The sequence below is a fragment of the Urocitellus parryii genome, chromosome 1 (genome assembly GCF_045843805.1).
Source record: "Urocitellus parryii isolate mUroPar1 chromosome 1, mUroPar1.hap1, whole genome shotgun sequence".
Lineage (NCBI taxonomy): Eukaryota > Metazoa > Chordata > Mammalia > Rodentia > Sciuridae > Urocitellus > Urocitellus parryii.
Genome location: NC_135531.1, coordinates 251,683,326 through 251,704,844, shown reverse-complemented (window position 1 = coordinate 251,704,844; position 21,519 = coordinate 251,683,326). Strand labels below are relative to the sequence as shown.

Sequence of the window (21,519 nt, the reverse complement as noted above, 5' to 3'; positions counted from 1 at the left end):
AAAAGTTCAACAGGGAGAGAGAATGTCCAAAACTGCAGAGCCTCAATCTTCCTTACACAATTGAGACATAACATTTCCGTAGCAGGGCACACCCAGCACAATTTCCAGGCGTAGATGTTCTAGGAATTCTTGAGGATAGCATTAATGGCAATCGCTTTTTAGAAGTGATTTTTTTAAAATGAAAAAAAAAAAAAAAAGAAGTGATTTTTTAAAATCTTTTTTTATTTGTCCTAATTAGTTATACATGATAGTTGAACACATTTTGACACATCATGCATAAATGGAGTATAACTTCTCTGGCTGTACAGGTTGTAGAGTTACACAGGTCATGTAATCATATATACACATAGGATAATAGTGTCTGATTCATTCTACTATCATTCCTACCCTCTTACCCCCTTCCTCTCCCTTCACTTCCCTTTTGTCTAGTCCAAAATACTAGCAAATCGACTTCTACCCTACAAGTCACATAGCAATTCCTGACTGCAAACAAAAGCACTATGACTCAAGATCGTCATGTGAGGCTTTTGCTCTTCTTAGCAATATCAGATATTTTATTGTTTTTACTGTTAACCCGTAAATATTATATTGTCTGTCTTAAATTCTAAAGCCCATAAAGTTAAGGACTCCCTCTCATGACCTTATAAGCTGCTCTGCACAAAGTGAGAGTAGGTTCTAAGATAATATAAATAGACATCACTTGTCCTTATAATTAAAATATCAACATACATGCACAATGAAAAAATAAATTAATGTAAAATGATTTTCCAAAAACTACTAGATATAATCCAGTAGATCCAATAGAACATCAAGTAAAATAATAGTTACAAAACTTTTAGGAATGATAAATTGGAAGGCAATATATAAAAATAATGAACATTTTCTTTTCTTTTTAGAGAGAGAGAGAGAGAGAATGAGAGAATATTTTTAATATTTATTTTTTAGTTTTCGGTGGACACAACATCTTTCTTTGTATGTGGTGCTGAGGATCGAACCCGGGCCGCACGCAGGCCAGGCGAGCGCGCTACCGCTTGAGCCACATCCCCAGCCCATGAACATTTTCTTTTTATCTTCCAAATTTTCCACACTGCTTGCTATATTGCTTTTGACTATTAAAATATTTAGTGTTATGCTCCAAAAGTTCATGTCCTACTCTGTTGCATACAGAATATAACATCATTTATAAAACCAGCTAACATTAACCCAACCACCCAAGGAGGTTCAAAATCTCAGCCATTATGCTCTCATCTTCCTCATCCCTCAAATCTAATTGGTTAACAAACCTTATCAATCTTTTGCTTCTCAATAAGCCCTTTTTCATACTACAACCACCCTATCTTAAGAAATTATGAGTGCTCAAAATAGAAAAATGGGGGTAAATATAAAAACTTTCTTCCTATTTGCTGCAGTCCGGCTGCAGCAAAATAACTGGGGGGTGATGAGCAACTTGTGTAGATTGGTACAGCAGGAGTGGGAGCTGTTTATTGTAGGACAGGAGGGGTATATATACATTCCACACAGCTTATCTTAATTAACATAAACTAGATACAGCAGTCAACCAATAAGAAATCTCCACACTTAATGGCTCGCTGGTGTTACTTCATAAACCACTCCCTCTGGCAAAATGCCAGGCGCCATCCTGACTTGTTTACAGACTCTAACACCTATTTTAATTGCTCTAAAAGATAACCAATTAAAGTACTAACAAGGTATTATAAAGTCTATAACAGTGATAATAAAATATCTGACAAGTAACAAAATATTTGACAATGATAGCAAAGGATGGGAAGGAGGAAATCATAAGTATATTAACATAAGATTCTAACAAGAAATATTAGATAACACAGACGCAGAACATTTCCATCTCTTCCAAAGTTCAACCACTAAGAACACATTGAAAAAAGTATACCTGAAAACAAACCAAAAAAAAAACCATAAAAAGGAATTGTAAAAAATAGTTAATCCAAAGAAAGGGGGAAAAATAGGTCCCAACTGATATAAAAATATCTTTAAAAGACATAAAACTGAAGTTTTCTCTACTTCCCTGCTCACTTGCCACATTACTCTATAACTAGAAGAGTAATGACACTATCACCAGTAGAGAGAAGAAAACCAGACAAAATGAATAAGCTAATAAGTTGGCCAAATAAACACAAAGAAATCAGTCTGTACTCATATATTACTAGATTATTATATCTCAACTTACTGGTCATAAATTGATTCCTTGAGAAATGGAAATTAAAATTTTAAAAGAGTTTTTCCAGAGGAGAGGGGGGACCTAAAAAACTGGAGCAGGTTATAACTAGACAGCCTCTGGACTTAGACACCAGACATATCCTGACCTGACATTGAAGGACCCTACCCACTGGGGAAACTGGATCAAGAGAAGACATTGGGAGTACAAATTTTATCAAGGCTACAGAAAAGATCCCTCAGGCTAACCCACAAAGCACCTAATCAGCATTTTAGTATTCTGTTTAAATATTAATAGAAAACTATGGAAAGTTTCCAATAAGACAAAGATCAAGATAAAAAGAGCTGCGAACAATGCATAAAGTGAAAGAAAACTTTGAGGGTATTTACACATTTTATAAATATTTTCAGTCAGACAGCAAGAACAGTGCTATTGAAAAACGAAAAATACACTAGTCGAAATGTAAAATTCAATAGAATGATACAAAATAAAATAAATCTGCTATAAAGGAAAACAAAAAGAGATGGAAACTAGAACAGAAATTTTTTTAAGCTGGTTTAATTCAAGAGTTATCTCATTTGGATAACGGGGTTCCAAAAAGAGAAAATAAATAGAAGAAATGATGGAAGAAAAAATCAAGAAATGAAGCCTCTTTTTAAAAAATGCCCACAGAATAAACAGCACACTGAATAGAAAACAATCAAATAATCAGAACACCTCACATTAAGGTGTTCTTTATTTCACAGGGATAGTAACACTTTCAAAGAGAGAACACATACAAAGAATTAAGAATCAGAATGGCAACAGAATTCTCAACAGCAATTATAGAAACTGGAGAATGAAGTGGTTTGTTTTTGTGATACTGGGGACTGAGCCCAGAGACTCCAGCAGGCTATGCAAGTGCTCTATCATTGAGACACATGTCTGATCTGAAGTGCTTTAGTATTAAGTAGAAGAATTCTAATTTATACTCCTACCTCCCAAATGCCATCTCTCAAAAATTATAGGAGCATAAAATCCAGCAAAGGAAGATACAGAAACTAGGAGAAGAACACCAGGCACGATGGCACATGCCTGTAGTCCCAGTGGCTCAAGGGTTTGAGGCAGGAAGATCATGAGTTCAAAGCCAGCCTCAGCAACTTTGTAAGACCCTGTCTCTAAATAAAATATTTAAAAAGGCTGGGGATGTGGCTCAGTGGTTAAGTGCCCCTGGGTTCAAACCCCAGTACAAAAAAAAACAAAAAACAGGAGAGGTGATGGGAATTCCCAAAGAAGTTCCCAGACAGCAACTAAACCACAGACCTAGAGATTCATGGTCCAGTTTGGAATATAAGGATGAAAGACTCCAAAAGAGATGTTTCCAAGGGGAAAAAAAAAAAAACAAGGGATGGAGATGTGACTCAATAGTAAGAGTATTTACTTGACTAACAAACAAAACAAAAAATCAGGTATTTTGTCAGTCCTTGATATGTTTTTAAATAATTAATATAAAGTTTCCATTATCAAAAGTTGGGGGATGAAACTGAGATAAGTACATAGAAAATGAAGCAAACAAAAAAACAAAGCATTTTTAATTTCAAGGACCATAAAACATTATAAAGGAAATATAAATGTAGCATACCCCAGGGTTCTGATATGAACAATACCTACATAGTCATAATACTTTTTTTTCATTTATTTTTTAGTAATAGGTGCACACAATATCTTTATTTTATTTTTATGTGGTACTGAGGATTGAACCCGTTGCCTCATGCATGGTAGGCGAGCGCTCTACCACTGGACCACAACCCCAGTCCATAGTCATAATACTTTAAACATTAATACTGATTAACCAAAAGGCTGCTGTAACCACAATAGGAAGATAGGGAGGATTGTGATTAGAGTGAAGTCTACACTTTTCATAGCAAGAAGTCACTATATAATAAATGAAATGAAATAAACTTCCTAAAGTGAGAGTATAAAGCATTTTATAAAATATTTAGAAATTAGTTAATAAACACTAAAAGAAAGTCATAAGAATTGAAAGTGGTTGTCTCTGTTGACAGGAAGTAGGGAGGGGACAGAGCTGTAGCAGGGGAACATATCTGATATTTTAAATTACATACACTTTGATAAAAATAAACTCTTAATTTAAGAAACACATTATTAAGGGGCTGGGATTGTGGCTCAGTGGTTGAGTGTTTGCCCAGCATGCGTGAGGCACTGGGTTCAATCCTCAGCACCATATAAAATAAATAAATAAAGTAAGTAAGTAAAAGTATTGTGTCCATCTGCAACTAAAAAAAAAACAAAATTAAGTATACATTATTAAGAACACTATTTGTTTTCTTCCAGTAGTTTGGAAATGGAAACAGCTGACTTTCTCAACTTCCTTCCCTTCTACTGCTGAGTTATCCATCACCTTGACCACAGCCTTAGCCCTTCCCTTCCACAGCAAAAAAAGGGTCCTTACTTGTTTCTGAGATTTCCAGACTCTCCACACACTGGATCCCATTGCTACCTCTCACATTTTCCATGATCTTGCTCCATCTACTATTATCATTTTCTCTTGTAATCTTTCTCCTCTGAACCCTTCTCCTAAACCAGTAATATGCTAAAATTTTCCCCATCCTGTAAATAAACTCAGCACAACTCGTCATCCAGATTTGTCACTTTACTTCCTTTCACTGACATAAGAGTAATTCATACTCATAACCAACATACTACTCAAAAGATCATCAACTGACCTAAATGCCAATTCAAAAGTCTATTCTAGCCAGACCTGGTGGCACACGCCTGTGATCCCAGTGGCGGGAGAGGCTAAGGCAGGAGGATCGAGAGCTCAAAGCCAGCCTCAGCAACAGCGAGGTGCTAAGCAACTCAGTGGGACCCTGACTCTAAATAAAATACAAAAATAGTGCTGGGGATGGGGCTCAGTGGTGAGTGCCTGAGTTCAATCCCTGTACCCCCCCCAAAAAAAACTATTCTATAAGCTCAGTCTACTTGTTCTCTTCATAGCATGTGAAAATCTTTAACATCTCCTTGAAATACAATCTTTCCTTTGACATTCTATCACATTCTCAGGCTTCTTTACTGGCTCTTCTTTCTACCCTTAAGCCATACAGGACTAAACATGACATGTGCATTTTCTACTTTGCACTGCAAAGTTCTGTTCCTCCCTTTCCAACTCAAATCAAAAGCCATCTTGTCAGAAAACTTCTATACCCATTCCTGTAAAATTATTCACTATGAGCCCTCAGCACTCATCATGTTATATACTATGTACCTGTCTTACATGGCTAGTTTGAGTCTTTGGAGTTTCCTGTGTTTTTTAAAAACACCTTTGGTACTGCCTGATCAGTAACATATAAGGTAGTTCAATCAAACTCACAGAACTGAACTTAATAAGTGAAAAGTCTATTAGCCAAAATGGAGACCTAACAGTAAACCTCTATAATGCATCAACCTCAATTGTAAAATACAGACATCACAAGCCAAAAGAACTCCCTTAAGGTGTGAAATTAGCAGCAGCCCTCCAAATTAAGTTAGAGCACTGAATTTTTAGAGTTCTGTACTTTATAAAGTGCTAGAAAACAGACATCAAAATGCCACAAATACAAAGTTCTAGTACCTTACTTACTAACTGTGCCTGTTAGTCCAGAGAAGTGCATCTTTTATTGCTGTTCTTAGCATTCTCCCAACCCCAATAAACCATCAAATTCACACACAACTTAATATATGCAGAGTAAGGGAAAAACTTCCCAAGAACACATCTTGCTATCAATATACCCAGCTGCACCATAAAAATAACAAATACTGTGCTAATTACTTTTCTTTTTTTTTTAAAGAGAGAGAGAGAGAGAGAGAGAGAGAGAGAATTTTAATATTTATTTTTTAGTTTTCGGCGGACACAACATCTTTGTTTGTATGTGGTGCTGAGGATCGAACCCGGGTCGCACGCATGCCAGGCGAGCGCGCTACCGCTTGAGCCACATCCCCAGCCCCTTACTTTTCTTTTTAAATAAGTCTTCTAGTTATTTTCTTTGGGGACTTCTACTGACTATTTTTCAATTTAGAGTACAGCAAAATTGAGAGAAGGGGTGCAGGGAATGGGTAGGCATTTGCAAGGCCCACAGTAGGGCCTGAAAATATGCATTTTTAAACAAATACCCTGGGGCATTTTCCAACAGGAAAACCAGCAATTCTCTTTCACTCTGGACACCAAATGGATGTTCAAGAAACAATTCAATTCTGATCCTAACTAGACAGAGATAGCACAGACTCCACTCCTTAAAGACTTAGTCCCATAAGACTGCCCCCCAACAGTTACTACAAGTCCTAGGCCACCTTTACTTCTGACCAAACAGCTATAAATCAGAGGTTCCCATGATCCCTTCCCAAGGTTTGGCAATTTCCTAGAATGAGTCACAGAGCTCAGGAAAATACATTTACACTTAGGAGTTCATTATAAAGAGCACAAGTCAGGAATGACCGTGTGGAAGAGATTCATAGTATAAAGGTATGAGGGTGACTACAGTTAATAATACTGTACAACTGACCCCTGAAAAACACAGATTTGAACTGCTCAGGTGTGAAATAAAATGATTTTTGAAGGATTCTAGAACAATTTGAAAACAATTCACAGAAAGACTGCATAGCCTAGAAATACAAAAAAAAAGTTTAAACATTAGATATGTCATACAATACAGATGTCCCCATATACTTTACTATTACCTATAGGTAGTCTATTTTTATCACCTCTACCATATAATATTCATAAGCCTATTACAAAAAGTTAAAAACATTTACCAAAAATTAGTACACACATACAGAGTAAATATGGCCCCATTCTCAGTGAAGAGAAATGTAAACAAAGGTGAGGATGCAGTATTAAATCATAACTGCATGAAATTAAATTCAGTATTACTGTACTACTGTAATAATTTCATAGCTACATCCTGTTGCTATTTCGGTGAGCTCAAGTATTTTGAGTAAACACACTCTGACACTGATCCTCTACACCTGAGCAGTTCAACTTTTGGTAAATTGCAGGGAGCAGTAAAAAGTAATATCTTGAGGTTCTCATGTATTTTTCACCATATAAATAAATATAACACACAAAATGTGTTAATTCACTATGTTTTAAATGAAATTTCCAGTCAACCACAGGCTTTCAGTCAAGTTTTGGAGGAGTCAAAAATTATAGGCAGATTTTCAACTTGAGTCTACTGGATTACATATTTTAAAATACACAAATATAAAAGAATGGATTTTAAATGTTCTCACCACAAATAACCCTAAGTATTTGAGGTGACAGATGAATAAATTAGCCTAATCTGATCATTCCACAATGTATACATATATTAAAACATCACACTGTATCCCACATATGCATTATATCAAAAAAACTAAAAAAAATCATACAACTATGAAAACTGAGGCTATATTGGCAATTTGTTACAGCCACTAAAAATAAAAGCAAAACAAATATGATACACAAAAACTTCTGAGCTACTATGCTGTTTTTCTTTCATTTATCCCTAGCATCTTGTGAAATAGATATCATCACCAATTTTACAGATAAGAATGTTTAGGGTTACAAAGTTCTTAACTTCCCTATATCACTTGGCTTGTAAGTGATAGAACACAGTATTAAACCCAGACTGTTCACCCAAAGCCTACTCTCCTGTTATGCCACCTCTTTATTTTAAAAATATGAATTTGAAATTTGAATAAGACTAAATCAGGCAAAAGAAGGGAAGGCATAAAACAAACCACAGTTAACAGTGCTGCCTAGTTACCTTGGCTAAGCATATCTGGGTTCCTAATGACAAACCACTTTGCAATGGAGAAGTCAAGCACTGACAATGGAATGTTTAAAATATCTGTCAGGGGTGGATGCTTAGATTACCTTATCATAGCAAAGAGAAGGAAGTTCTAGATTAGAGAATGATTAGCTCAAACCCCAGAAGAATGAGGCAACAAGGTACATACACATAGTAAGATCTTCAACTTAAGGGACTCAGGGAGCCCTAACAAAAATTATGACATCCAGCTCATCTAATAAGACACCTAGAAGCCAGCAGGTTGATCTGGAAGTTGAGTCACATGAGGTTTAAAGAACTATATGAAATAGACCCTTTCCTTCTAAAGTAAGAACTTTCACATTCCATTGAGCTTGCAAACTGATAACTGCCCTTTAATCAAAGACTCCAGTAACTAAAGACTCTTCCAGAGTTAGTCATACAAAACAGCAAATTACTTATCATAGCATGTGCTAAGAATTAAAAAATTAATTAAAATTAAACATTTTTCCAATGTTTCCCACTCCGCACAGAAGATCCTTAGGGTGAAACAAAAATACATTCCAGGAAAGAAACTATCAGACATTTACATTTGAGTAAGAGTTAATAACAAGCAATATCCCTTACACTTGGTTTAGAGTGCCACACCAGGAGAGTACGTTTTCATGGGGGGAGGGTTAATCATGATAATTAATTTTACAGCTAAATATTCTATAGAATGATACATCTGGGGGAATGAAGCTTTGGAAAACATGCAAAATGGAATGGGCACACTAGGAGCCTGAGATCCCAGGAAACAGCCTCCCAGAAACCAGATGAAAAAAGCACTTTCCTCCACCTTCACCAATATTGAATTTAGCCCACGTCTCCTCAGGCTGCTTCTCTGCTTTGAGTATCAAATAGCTGACAGGATATCCCGATTCTGTTACCAGACTGGGGGCTCCAGGTCCTTTCTCACCTTAATGCCTACTTAAGTAGCCCTTTCCCTTCCACCTGATGCGCTATTCTGGCTCCAGAAGGCCAAAGGCAAACTGAAGCAATCCTGTTCACCAGATAAGAACTGCCACAAAACTAAGTATATGTAATTCAGTGTGCCATATATTTCTCAGGTTTCATGAAACTACTTCCTTAATAAAATCTGAAGGCTTGGTCTTTGAAATACAACCAACCAGAGTTCAAATACCAACTCTGCCACTTGATACTTAACCTATCCAAAGGCTATGGTGAAGGATAAAATGAGAATCTGTATGAAAATCACTCAGTAGGAGTTCAATAAGAAGGGAGAAGCAGAAAATCCTAGTACTCTCATTCAACAATCAAAGTTTTTTAAAAGCAATTTGCATTCTCAAAAGGTTTAAAAAGGGCTCTGTTTCTACCGTTGATCATTTTCTAGAGCAATTCTCCCCAAAAACTATTATCTAAAACCTTTTATAAAACAGATTCATCCTACTCTTTCCACTTCTGAAACCACTTCATCTGACACTTGGTTAGAAAGTACTGTACTAAGTCTCCTGAAATTCCCAACCATTCTTCCTATAAGATTCTACAGAAATTCCCCCAAACAGATAAAGACAAAGGTATATGTTGGCACATGTATTACTGCATAACTAAAACCCACCATTTTTAGTGAAAAAAGTGTCTTTTTTCACTAGGTTCTGATGGAAAGGCAGCCAAATGATTTTATTCCTTTCCACTTTCCACACTCTGCTTTTCTTTTGAACCACTCTTTTTGAATGACTACTTGGAAACGAACAGCTTCACTCAGGACATTTCCCAAGAAAGCTGTCAGATATGTAAGAACAACAAATTTTAGGTCCACCAAACAATAACAGAAGGAAGAGAAACGATGAATTTTGTTTTGTAATCCAAAACGCAAAATCAACGTATCAGAAATACACCCAGATTCTCAAGACAAAATCCATAAGCCTTCCAAAAGAATCCTGCTTGTCACTTCTTGCTATCCATTTATCAAGTCTTACGAAATACAAAAAAACAAAAAAACAAAAAAACGCTTCCAGCCTCACGGCTCTTCAGTGATCCATCGACCATTGTTCAAATGACTGCAATTTCCCGATCTGAAACTGTTTTGTTCAACAGAAATACTTAGCAGCATACATCCTCTATGCAAGCGTTAATCACGTCATTAAAACAAAGTGACAAACCATTTCTAGCCTCACCCTCAAGGGAGGATAAGCAGTAACCAGCGGAAAAGAGAACCCCAGGTTTATCATTAACACATACAAGGTTAGCAGCTGCCACCTCCACCGCGCTGGACCGGAGGAGGGATGAATGAGGCTGGCAAAGGGCGGCGGCTTGGGCACCCCGCACCCGGCAAAGGCGAGGCCAAACTCCCGGAGTGGGGTCACCCACCCCGCCCCCTGCCCCGCCCCCGCCCCGGGCTCCGCTGTAGCACTGCAGTCCCGGCGCGGAGCCCCTGGACCCTTTCCTGCCTTCCCCTCCCGGCCCCGATACGTACCCGCTTTGCAAACCGGGGCGCTCGGGCTCCTCTTCTCCGGGGAGGGGCGGCTCTGCTCCGGGGACCTCCTCCGGTGCCGGACACGGGTTGGGGGTGGAGCCGCGCTCACCTCGCCCGTCCACAGGTGGGTGGGCGACGAGCTAGGCGACGACACGGTACCCAGCAGCGGAGGCGGCGGCGGGGGCTGCGGTCTTGGGGGGCTTCCACGAGCTCCAGGCGCGGCGCCGCGCGTGGGACTGGTGCCCCGCGTGGACGTCGCGGACGCGCCCGTCTGCGTGGCCACCGTGGGGCTGGTGCGCGCGGCCGCGCTCCCGCTGCCGCGCGTGGGGCTCGTGCTGCGGGAGGCGGTGCGCGGGCCCCCGCCGCCGCTGCCGCCGCCGCCGCCGCCGCCTCCTGAGGAGCCTGAGGCGCCACCGCAGCAGCCGCCGTTGTTGTTGCCGCCGCCGCCGCCGTTGCTCCGCGTGGGGCTGCCATGTTGCTGCTGCTGCTTCAGTTGGAATGGAACCGTCGCCCTCATGGGTTGCAGGCGGCTCCCAGGTCCCCCGGCCGTGTTGACTGCACCACTCCCGAGGGCACCGGCCGGCGTGGGGGACCCATTGCGCCTCACCCGCTGGGACATGGTCCCCCCTCCCCGGTGACTGGGCGAGACGAGGGGGGTTTTCTCTTGTTGGGTTGCAGGGGGAGGATTCTTGGGGCCAGAGGGAAGGTCCCCGCGACCAAGTGACGAAGCCGGACTCCGGGGCGCGGGGGGAGACTGGGCCGCCGCCGGCAGTAACGAGGTGGTGCAGCCGCCGCCGCCGTCGCTGCTCCTCATCAACAATAGTGTCTCCTCTGCTGCCCCCGCCCCCCGCGGGCGCCCATTGGTGCAGCGTCAGCCGCGCTCGAGCCGCTCCACCGCGCCCATTGGCTGCGAGCGGCTCTGGTCCCGGGCCCCCGGGGCCTTAGAGAGCCTGGGTTTGTGCGGAGACCGTCAGCTCTTTAAAGAGAAAGAGACCCGCCCCCCGGGGGTAGGGGGAGCGGAGGACGCAGGCCTCGTATGTGCGTGCGTGTGTGTGCGTGCGTGCGTGCGTGCGTGTGTGTGTGTGTGTGTATGTATGTGTACTTGTGAATGTAAGTGCGCGCCTCATCATACCGTCTCTCCCTTACCGCTGGGGGGAGCCCTGGGACTCAAGACTCTGGAGTATTGCCAAAGGGACTGCCCAGAACCTGAGCGGTCCCCAGGGACAGTCTGAAGCCTTTCCCCCATAACTTATTTCCTTACCACAGTACTATTAACACGTACGCGTGTCTCTCTCTGGCTTTTTTTCTAAATCTTTTTGTTCTGTCCTCATTCCATCTATGGGGTAGGGCTCAAAAGAGTAAGAAATTTAATTATTCTTACTGGCATTTTATACCCTACTCTTTTTTTTTTCCTTGTCTTTTAAAAACTCTACAAAGGGCCAAATCTTGGTTAGAATGTGATTTTAGATAGTATCAATTGAGTTCAGTTACCAAATACTATTGGTTCCTCAAGTAATTCAAGTAATCAGGAATTTAAGTAACTACTTCATATTTCCCAATATCTTGGAAGGATGTCTGCTACAATTTAGTGCCTTATTTGACCTTCATAACTATTATTTGAGACAGAACTAGGACAGCCATTCATATTTTAGTTGAGTGAAGGAAACAAGTCTTTGAGATATGGGTACAGAATCCAGATGGCAGGCATTGAAGCCTGTTCTAAAATGACCTAAGGGGCTCCTCATCAAGACAAAAAAGGAAAAAGGTAGACCCACACCCTTCACAGGCATGTTCATTACTTCTTTTCTCTTTACTTCTTTATTAGATAGACATTCTAGATAGATTTTGTCCTGTAAAAATGTGGAGGTGATGGGTACTGTATAATTGGCTATAGACCTATACACCAACTGGGTCCCTATACACTGTAGCAGAAAGCCTTTGAAGACCTAGAGAAGAGATTTGGATCCCAGATCCAGCATTTACTCTGACCGTGGTCACCAGCCAGTTTCCTTATCTGTAAAATGCAGTTGAATGATATAGTCTCGTTCATACACTTCTGATAATTAACCAAGGGTTCAATGAGAATGTGGTGTATAGAAGGCAGTCAACATTTCTAGAATCTCAAATGATTCAGAGGCTCATAATTCTCCTTATCATCTATTCCCCTTTCTCTTCCTCTCTCCCCGCAACACAAAAAGAAACCCAGTCCTTAGCCCAGGAACCTGCCTTAAGTTGGCTGGTACTCTGGATAGACCTGGCATTACTACATATTCTCAACAACCTGGAGTGAAGACCAAAATAGTTGCTCACTAAAGAGGAACACAGGAAACTGCCAACAAGACCCATATACAGTACTAAGTCTGATTTTAATGAGAAGGAGAAGAGACATGTCTTTAAGTAAGAATGTTATAGATACTGTACATGGTACTTTGTCTTGCACAAAGTAGGAGCTTTATACTTACGTAATTGAGTTAAGCCAAAAGGAATCGAGCAGCTCTAGTATCCTAGGCTCTCTGTTCAGTTACTCTGAATATCACCAAACTAGAGACTGTTGATGGCAAGAAGAGGCTTTTAGCTTCTCTGAGCTAAATAACTGGTTTCTAACAGAGAAGTTTATTAGATCAAAGAGTAAAACTGTCCTTGACTCAGTCATGAGATCTGGTGGAATCGGTTCATCCTTTCCTACAGAAACTCAAATCCTAAGTGCCTTTTTCTTCTCATGTGACAGTTCAGTTTAGGGGTTATCTTTAAGCAAATAAGAAGGAACACTTCAGCTGAAGCAAGTATTAATCATTTCAGTCAATTTGTACTAAAGGATATTTGTGAGGATGTAAAAGCTTCGAAAGCATGAAATCAGTAAAGAAGGCTAAAAAAATAAAAATATAAATAAAATTTAGGAATTTGCTTGGAAATTTGGATACCTTGGAACAATTTAGTTTGTTTTTTTTAAGTTCAATAGCAATGAATAAAAGCATCATTTACTTTTGCCCTTGACTGCATTATCTGTTGTGAAAGAGTCATAGCAAACAGTGTGCATCAAGGTGACATATTGATCTTTGTTACTAGTTTATGAAGAAAGTCCTTGTATTTCAAGGATCAATGAAATAAACATGTCTTCCTCTAGTTTAACCTTGCTCATCTTAGGATATAATTCAAATTTTCCATTTTCTTTTCAAGGTTGAAATGTAACTGTATGAAGTTGTAGGCAAAAGGCAACATATAGAAATTGGTTTGTGTGTATTTAAAATTCAGAAGCGGGGCTAGGAGTGTAGCTCAGAAGTAGAGTGCTTGCCTAGCACTTGTGGGGCCCTCAGCTTAATCCCCAGTAAATAATAATAATAATAATAATAATAATAATAATAATATTTTGCTCCTGTATTTGCTTAACTCTTTACAATGATCATGCTGTAGGGAAGAATTTTATAGTGACAAAAGTTTATTTTCCTATAGTTTTAATAGAATCAGACATATCCTTTCATAAAAATCTCTAAAATGTGATTGAATGGAACATTATACAGTCACTAAAATGATCATTATAAAGCCATAAATTCCTCTCACTTAAAGTGGAAAAAAAACAAAATTATGTATCCATTGTAGTTGCAACAATGCAAAAATGTTTATGCATATAAAATACTAGATGATAAAATACTTGAAAATAGCCCTTTTTTTAAAAAAATTAGTTGTATATGAACACAATACCTTTATTTAGTATTTTTGTGTGGGGCAGGTGCTAGGGATCGAACCCAGTGCTTCATGGGTACTAGGCAAGCGCTCTACCACTGAGCCACAATACTAGGCCTAGATAGTCATTTTTTTTTATTAGTTGTTCAAAACATTACAAAGCTCTTGACATATCATATTTCATACATTTGATTCAAGCAGATTTTGAACTCCCATTTTTACCCCGTATACATATTGCAGATTCACATCGGTTCCACATCCACTTTTTTACATACTGCCATACTAGTGTCTGTTGTATTCTGCTGCCCTTCCTATCCTCTACTATCCCCCCTCCCCTCTCCTCCCATCTTCTCTCTCTACCCCATCTACTGTAATTCATTTCTCTCTCTTGTTTTTTTCCTCTTTCCCCTCAATTCCTCTTATATGTAATTTTGTATAACAATCAGGGTCTCCTTCCTTTACCATGTAATTTCCCTTCTCTCTCTCTTTCCCTCCCCCCTCTCGACCCTGTTTAATGATGATCTTCTTCTCATGTTCTTCCTCCCTATTCTGTTCTTAGTTGCTCTCCTTATATCAAAGATGACATTTGGCATTTGTTTTTTAGGGCTTGGCTAGCTTCACTTAGCATAATCTGCTCTAATGCCATCCATTTCCCTGCAAATTCCATGATTTTGTCATTTCTTAGTGCAGAGTAATACTCCATTGTGTATAAATGCCACATTTTTTTATCCATTCATCTATTGAAGGGCATGTAGGCTGGTTCCACAGTCTAGCTATTGTGAATTGTGCTGCTAGATAGTCATTTTTAAGGTAGGATTTGGATAGATGTTTTTTCCCCTAGAAATTTTGATATATGATATCCAGTAAAACAGGTGAGTTAACAGAACTTATATTGCTTAGTGATACTCTTCTTAAAATCTAACTGCTAGTTTACTCAGACTTTCATCTTAGACCATGTCATTAAGACCTTCTGTAGCACCACACACATTCCCCATATTCCCTTTACCTCTCCAGCTCACTCTTGCTGGCTCATTCTCATTGATCTTGAAATAGTGAGGTACCTTAGGACCCTACATACACATCTCACTTTACTCATTCCCTAGACTGATAACTGTATTTTTGCCCAGAATTCCACTGACCCTCACACTGCCATCTATTAACTGTCTGCTTGGCATCTTCTCTTATATATTTCGCACGTACCACAAGCCTTATCATCATCCTCACCACTCATCCACCTCCCACTGGCTCCCCTTGCAGTGCAGTTTTTCTTTATCTTGGTGCTGGCACAACCTTCTACTCTATGGTCTAAATCAACACCCTGGAAGTCATTTTGACTCTTGCTCTTTCTTATGGTAAGGCCAGTGAGTTGCTGTATCTTAATCATATGACTTCCTAGAATCTAACACTATTCTCCAGACCTAACTGTCCCCTCTATCTAGACCTCTCTCTTCTCTGGCCTGTACTCTTACATTCATTCACCTACCCAGTTTTCGTAGATCTTCGCTACCCTACACCCTACCCTTATGGTAAGGCCAGTGAGTTGCTGTATCTTAATCATATGACTTCCTAGAATCTAACACTATTTTCCAGACCTAACTGACCCCTCTATCTGGACCTCTCTCTTCTCTTATATTCATTCACCTACCCAGTTTTCCTAGATCATCACTACAATATACCCTACCCTACTTCACGAAGCATCCCATTCCCCACCTATAACCCATTCCCCACATATTATTCTGTTTATTTAAAAACACAAACTTGGGGTGGGGTATAGTAGGACACTTGCCTAACATATGTAAAGGCCCTGGGTTTAACCCTAGCACTGGGGAAAAAAAGAAGAAATGGACTGGGTTTGTGGCTCAGTGGTGGAGCGTTTTCCTAGCATGTGTGAAGCACTGGATTAGATTCTTAGCACAACATTATAAATAAATAAAGGTCCATCAACAACTAATAAAATATTTTTTTAAAAAAGAAACCCACCCATTAACCTAATAACTTTACTCACTACCTAAACCTTTTCATTTCCTTTAAAACAAAGTCCATAGCCTGAGACTTACCATACCTTCCCACTCACCTCTGCCTCTTCCTCTCAAGGCTCTAGCTATGTTGCTATTCTTTTAAAAAAATATATATATATTTATTTATTTATTTATTTTAGTTTTCAGCAGACACAACATCTTTGTTTGTATGTGGTGCTGAGGATCGAATCCGGGCCACACGCATGCCAGGCGAGCGCGCTACCGCTTGAGCCACATCCCCAGCCCCTGTTGCTATTCTTTCATTTCTCCAAATATCCCATACTCCAATCCTGAGGCTTTTAAACTTGCTACTTCCTCTGCCTGGAACAATTCACTCTTCTCGCCTGATCTAATCCATTTTTAGATCAGGGAAGACTAGATTGTCTTGTTCTGCACTAAAATTAAGTTTACAGTAACACCATGACCACTATGGAGACATAGATTAAGATTTCTTAAATCGTGTTTTTTGACTGATGTAAAGAAATTCCACTTCATGCTCATCCCATAGATTTCAGTAAATATTAGGTTGCTTTACTTTTCTGTTTTTGGTATCAGTTGTTTCATTTGAATGAGACACTATGCTAATATAGGCAATGAGTGGGCCCAGATCTATTCAAAATAAACCATTGTACTTTGAATAAAATCTGAAACCCTTACCAGGGTCTAAAAGTTGTGGTCATCATAACACAATTATTTGTTCAGCATCTTTGGTTCGTTCTCAGTGTCAAGCTTGTTTGCTCACTCAACAACTCATTGATGAACTTCTATGTGCAGAGCACTGTGATGGCTCTAGAGTGATGAACAAACCCACAAGCTCCTTGTCCTAGTGAACTTACATCTGCTGGAGGTGATGAGCAAGGAAAAACACATGTGCATGAACATGCACATAACCACATATGTGAATGAATTAACAACTGCAAAGTTCTATAATATATATATATATATATATATATATATATATATATATATATATATATATACACAGTACCATGAAAGAGAACAACAGAGATTTAGCTAAGGTAGGTAGGAAGTCCTTTCTGAAGAGGTGACATTTTAGATGAGACCTGAAAGAATGAGCCATCATGGAAAGAACATTCCAAACAGAAAAGCTATGTTAGAGCCCAAGAAAGGAAAACAGTATGTGCTTAAGGTGCCAAAGGAAGGCCAGTGTCAGCAAAAGTGAGAGTAGTTCAGAGATGAGACTGGAGAGGTAGAGGCTACATGATGCGGAGACTTTTAGACATTGGTAAGGGTTTCAGATTTTATTCAAAGTACTATGGTTTATTTTGAATAGATCTGGGCCCACTCATTGCCTGTATCAGCATGCTGTTAAAACAACTGATATCAAAAATAGAAAAGTAAAGCAACCTAATATTTATGAAATCTATGGGATAAGCATGAAGTGGAATTTCTTTGCATAAATCAGTAAACATAATTTTAAAAATCTTAATCTATGTCTCCAAGGGTTTTTTTCCCTTTTATCATAACACAGCATCAGTCTCCAATCTCTCTTCTCTAGATATTATTGTCAAAAAAGTAAGCCAGACTTACTTTTATTTTTTTTTACTATATGTCAGGCTCTGTGCTAAGGCAGGTAAGTAGTGGCAGACTTTTCTTTCATTGTCCTCATTCTCTTACCTACTAAGGTCCATAATTATTCCTTGAAAAATGCCATGTCTTTATTAAAGTGATATGTGTGTGTGTGTGTGTGTGTGTGTGTGTGTATCCTTTCTGACTTCATCATTTCTACATTTCTGCCAATTATTACAGATCAGCACAACAGAAGCCTCAGAGCCCAGATTCTCCCCAGGAAGATGTGGGGATGAAAAAATTAACTAATTTTCAGTTTTATTTGTCTTAGTTTGGTTTGGTTTGGTTTGGGGTTTGTTGCTATTGCTTCCATACAGAGAATCCATTCTGGCTACTGTAGAGAGAATGGTTTAGAGAGGAACAAGAAACAGCAAGGAAAATAGTAAGGAGCTTGTTGTCAAGAAGTATAAACAAGGAGAATTGTAAAGAAGGAAAAAATTGGATGGATGCAAGACCCACCTTCTAGGTGGTGATCAAGAGTCAGAGAACTTCATGGGGGAAGTCCTCCAGGTTTCTGTCTTGAACACCAGGGTGAAAGATGGTCTGTTTGTAGAGATGAACCAGAGTGGAGAGAGGAACAGCCCTGGTGTTAAAACCAGTTTCTATTTGGACATATTAAGTTTGAGGGTTTGTTTTTGAATAAATTATCTATGACTCATTAAGCCTAGTGAAGTAGTACGTGCCTGTAACCCCAGTGATTTGGGAAGCAGAGGCAGGAGGATAGCAAGTTCAAGACCAGCCTCAGAAAATTAGTGTGGCCCTGTCTCAAATAAAAAATGAAAAGGGGGTGCTGAGGTTGTGAGGCACTGGGTTTGATCCCTGGCACCACATAAAAATAAACAAATAAAACAAAAGTATTATGTCCACCTACAACATATATATATATATATATATATATATATATATATATATATATATTAATATTATAATGAAAAGGGGCTGGGGTGTAGCTCAGTGGTAGAGTGCTCGTTCACCTTGCACATGTGAGGCACTGGGTTTGATCCTCAACACCACATAAAAACGAAATAAAGATTTTGTGTCCACCTACAACTAAAAAATAAATGTTAAAAAAATGAAAAGTGTTGGGAATGTCATTCAGTGGTAAAGCACCCTGGGTTCAATTCCCAGTACCAAATAAATAAATATAGTCATCAAAAAGACAGTTGAATGGATGAGACTCAAATTCAAGCCAGGTGGCATAACTCTGAGGGTTTTCAGCATGTGGATGTTATTTGCAGTTTTGTGAGCAAATGAGACCATGTAAGGATCTGCCACTACTTACCTGCCTTAGCACAGAGCCTGACATATAGTAAGTACTCAGTAAATTATGAATTAAGCTCCTGTCTCTCTTGTTTCAAAGGTCTGGCATATGGGGCAGGTACTCAATATTATTTCCTGAACTTTAAAAACTTTTCCACTGGAGTATGATAAAATTAAAGGCAGGAAATATATTTTATTCATTTCTGTCTCTCCAATACCACACATAATAATCTGAGATGAATGAATATTGTTAACTGATGCTATGGAAAAATTGGTTTCTAAGCCTCAAAGTAATTTTATTATAAATTTGTCTGTGTTGATTTTTCTGAGACAAATACATCCTCATTACAAATAATTAAATATAAAAATTTTAATTAGAAAATAAAATTCCACAGACCCCAATCTTTCATTTTTCCACTTTTCCATGTATAAAGTAATATACATTTATAAGTTTTTTTTTTTTTTGCAGTGCTGAGAATCAAACCCAGGGCCTCATACATGATACACAGGTGCTCTATCACTAAGCTACACCCCAGCCCAGCCATTTATAAGAATTTTTTTTTTAACTTTATAAAATAGAATCATATTATGGATATATATTTTTGTTCTGTTTTGGTTTTAGAACCCAGGGCCTCACGCACACTAGGCAAATTTGATACCACTGAGCTATATCCCATACATGAATACAATTTTGAAACCTAGGGAATTTTTTGTCCCTTAAACATATCTAGGACACTTTTAACTCAATATATATCTAGATTCACATTCTTTTCAAAGAATACACAATGTTGGCCAGGTGTGGTCGCATACTCCTGTAATCTCAGTCACTCAGGAGGCTGAGGCAAATTCAAGGCCAACAACAGTAACTTACATAGATCCTGTTTCAAAATAAAATAAAAAGTGTTGAGGATGTAGGTCAGTGGTAGAGCACCCACATATTCAATCCCCAGTACAGGAGGATAGTTGGCAGGGGCGGAGGGGCGCACATGGTATGGTATTCTATCATTTGGCAGTATTATAATTTAAACAATCTCCTACTGTTGGATAGTTAGGTTATTTTCACTTTTTGCTATCACAGTGGTATAATATTTTTACACTTCATATGTTTTCATTCTTGTGTAAACATTTTACATTTAAATATTATATAAAAGCTATATGTGGGCTGGGGGCAAATGCTTCAAGGTCAACATGGACTGTCATTTAAGGGAATATTTTTTCTGGAGGAAATTCCTTGAAGTGAAATGTGATTTACAAAAGTATACATTTTAAAATTTGATAGATTGCAATGCAATTTTGGAATCATCCACAGAAAAAAAGTTTAATGTGGTTAAAAAGAAGCAAGCACACCCATTTTATAAGCTTTAAATGTCAGCAGAATTTAATGAAGTACTTTCCTTATGGAATTATTGTTCTAAGAGGTAAAACAGACTGAAATAAATTCTACTTTTCCATGGCTCCTACCTGGCTTCATAATTAATGCTAATATAGGCCATTTTAAAGACTAAATTCCTAATTTTTCTAGAAAGCAAAATTAAATTCTCTGAAGAAGCTATATTATTGGTATTGCTATAGAGGCAAAAATGTAAACCTACAAAGAGGTCCTTGGTCTTATTTATCTATAAGAACTGAAGGAATTATCAATTAAAAACAGCTGCCTAAACCACATGATCTTTGGTAACTGATATCTGAGTTTATGACTTAACTGTTTATAGAAGATCCAACCTCAAGGTGGAGTTTGCCCTACAGGTTATGAGAATAGTTAGAGAAAGAATATACTCAATCATACTCCAGAGAGAATAAGGTCCTAGGGCAGGAAGATAAGTAACTTCTAGAGTACCTGAGTTATATCCAGGTCATAAATGACCTGTAGGATCTATCATCATGCTTATCTAAGTAGGTTTTTCTTTCTTTTTTTTTTAAATTGCTGATCATCTTACCCCATAAGGTTGCTCCATATTCTCTCCTTAAATTCCTTACTACATAGCAGACAGTAAGAACTTCTTTATAAACTCCATTCCAGAGAGGCCAAAACTCAGCCAGAAATAGACATTTCTCTTCCAAAATGATTGTAAAGAAGTCTTTAAGTTTTCTGTCTCTATGGTGACAGCTTGATGAAGGTAGCTGAGGACTGGTCCGTGAAATATGCCTTGCCCTTTTAAATTCTATAATAACCACTCATCATGAGCTCACAGACACCGATCACTGCTGCGAAACAGCAATCTCTTCACAACTACTGAACCAGAGCTGGGAATTCCTAACAGTGGGAAGCAGAAGAAAGAAAATGTCCAAACAATATTGCACTTAATTCATTCCTTCTTGTCCTTTTGCCCTGTAGATATAGTTGAGTCTTGCTTTAACGACATACAGTTAAATGCTGCATGTTGTCAAATATATAGTCCAAACATTAGCTCTTAGGCAACAAAATTTGAGCTTCTATTATGTACCAGATATTGGGCTCTTTACAAATACTCTACCATTGTCAATAAATACTTGCAAATGATGATAAGAGCACTAATG

General features: G+C 38.7%; 1 protein-coding gene across 1 annotated transcript in view; it reads right to left on the bottom strand.

The window, feature by feature from the left end:
* The window catches only part of Fam117b (family with sequence similarity 117 member B), a 101,674-nt gene extending 90,445 nt beyond the window's left edge, over positions 1-11,229 (bottom strand). Inside the window, exon 1 of the mRNA XM_026405371.2 lies at positions 10,454-11,229. Within this exon, the coding sequence (XP_026261156.2) occupies positions 10,454-11,072 (619 nt within the window). The 5' untranslated portion in view covers positions 11,073-11,229. The remainder of the gene's footprint in view (positions 1-10,453) is intronic.
* Between the last annotated feature and the right edge of the window lie 10,290 nt (positions 11,230-21,519).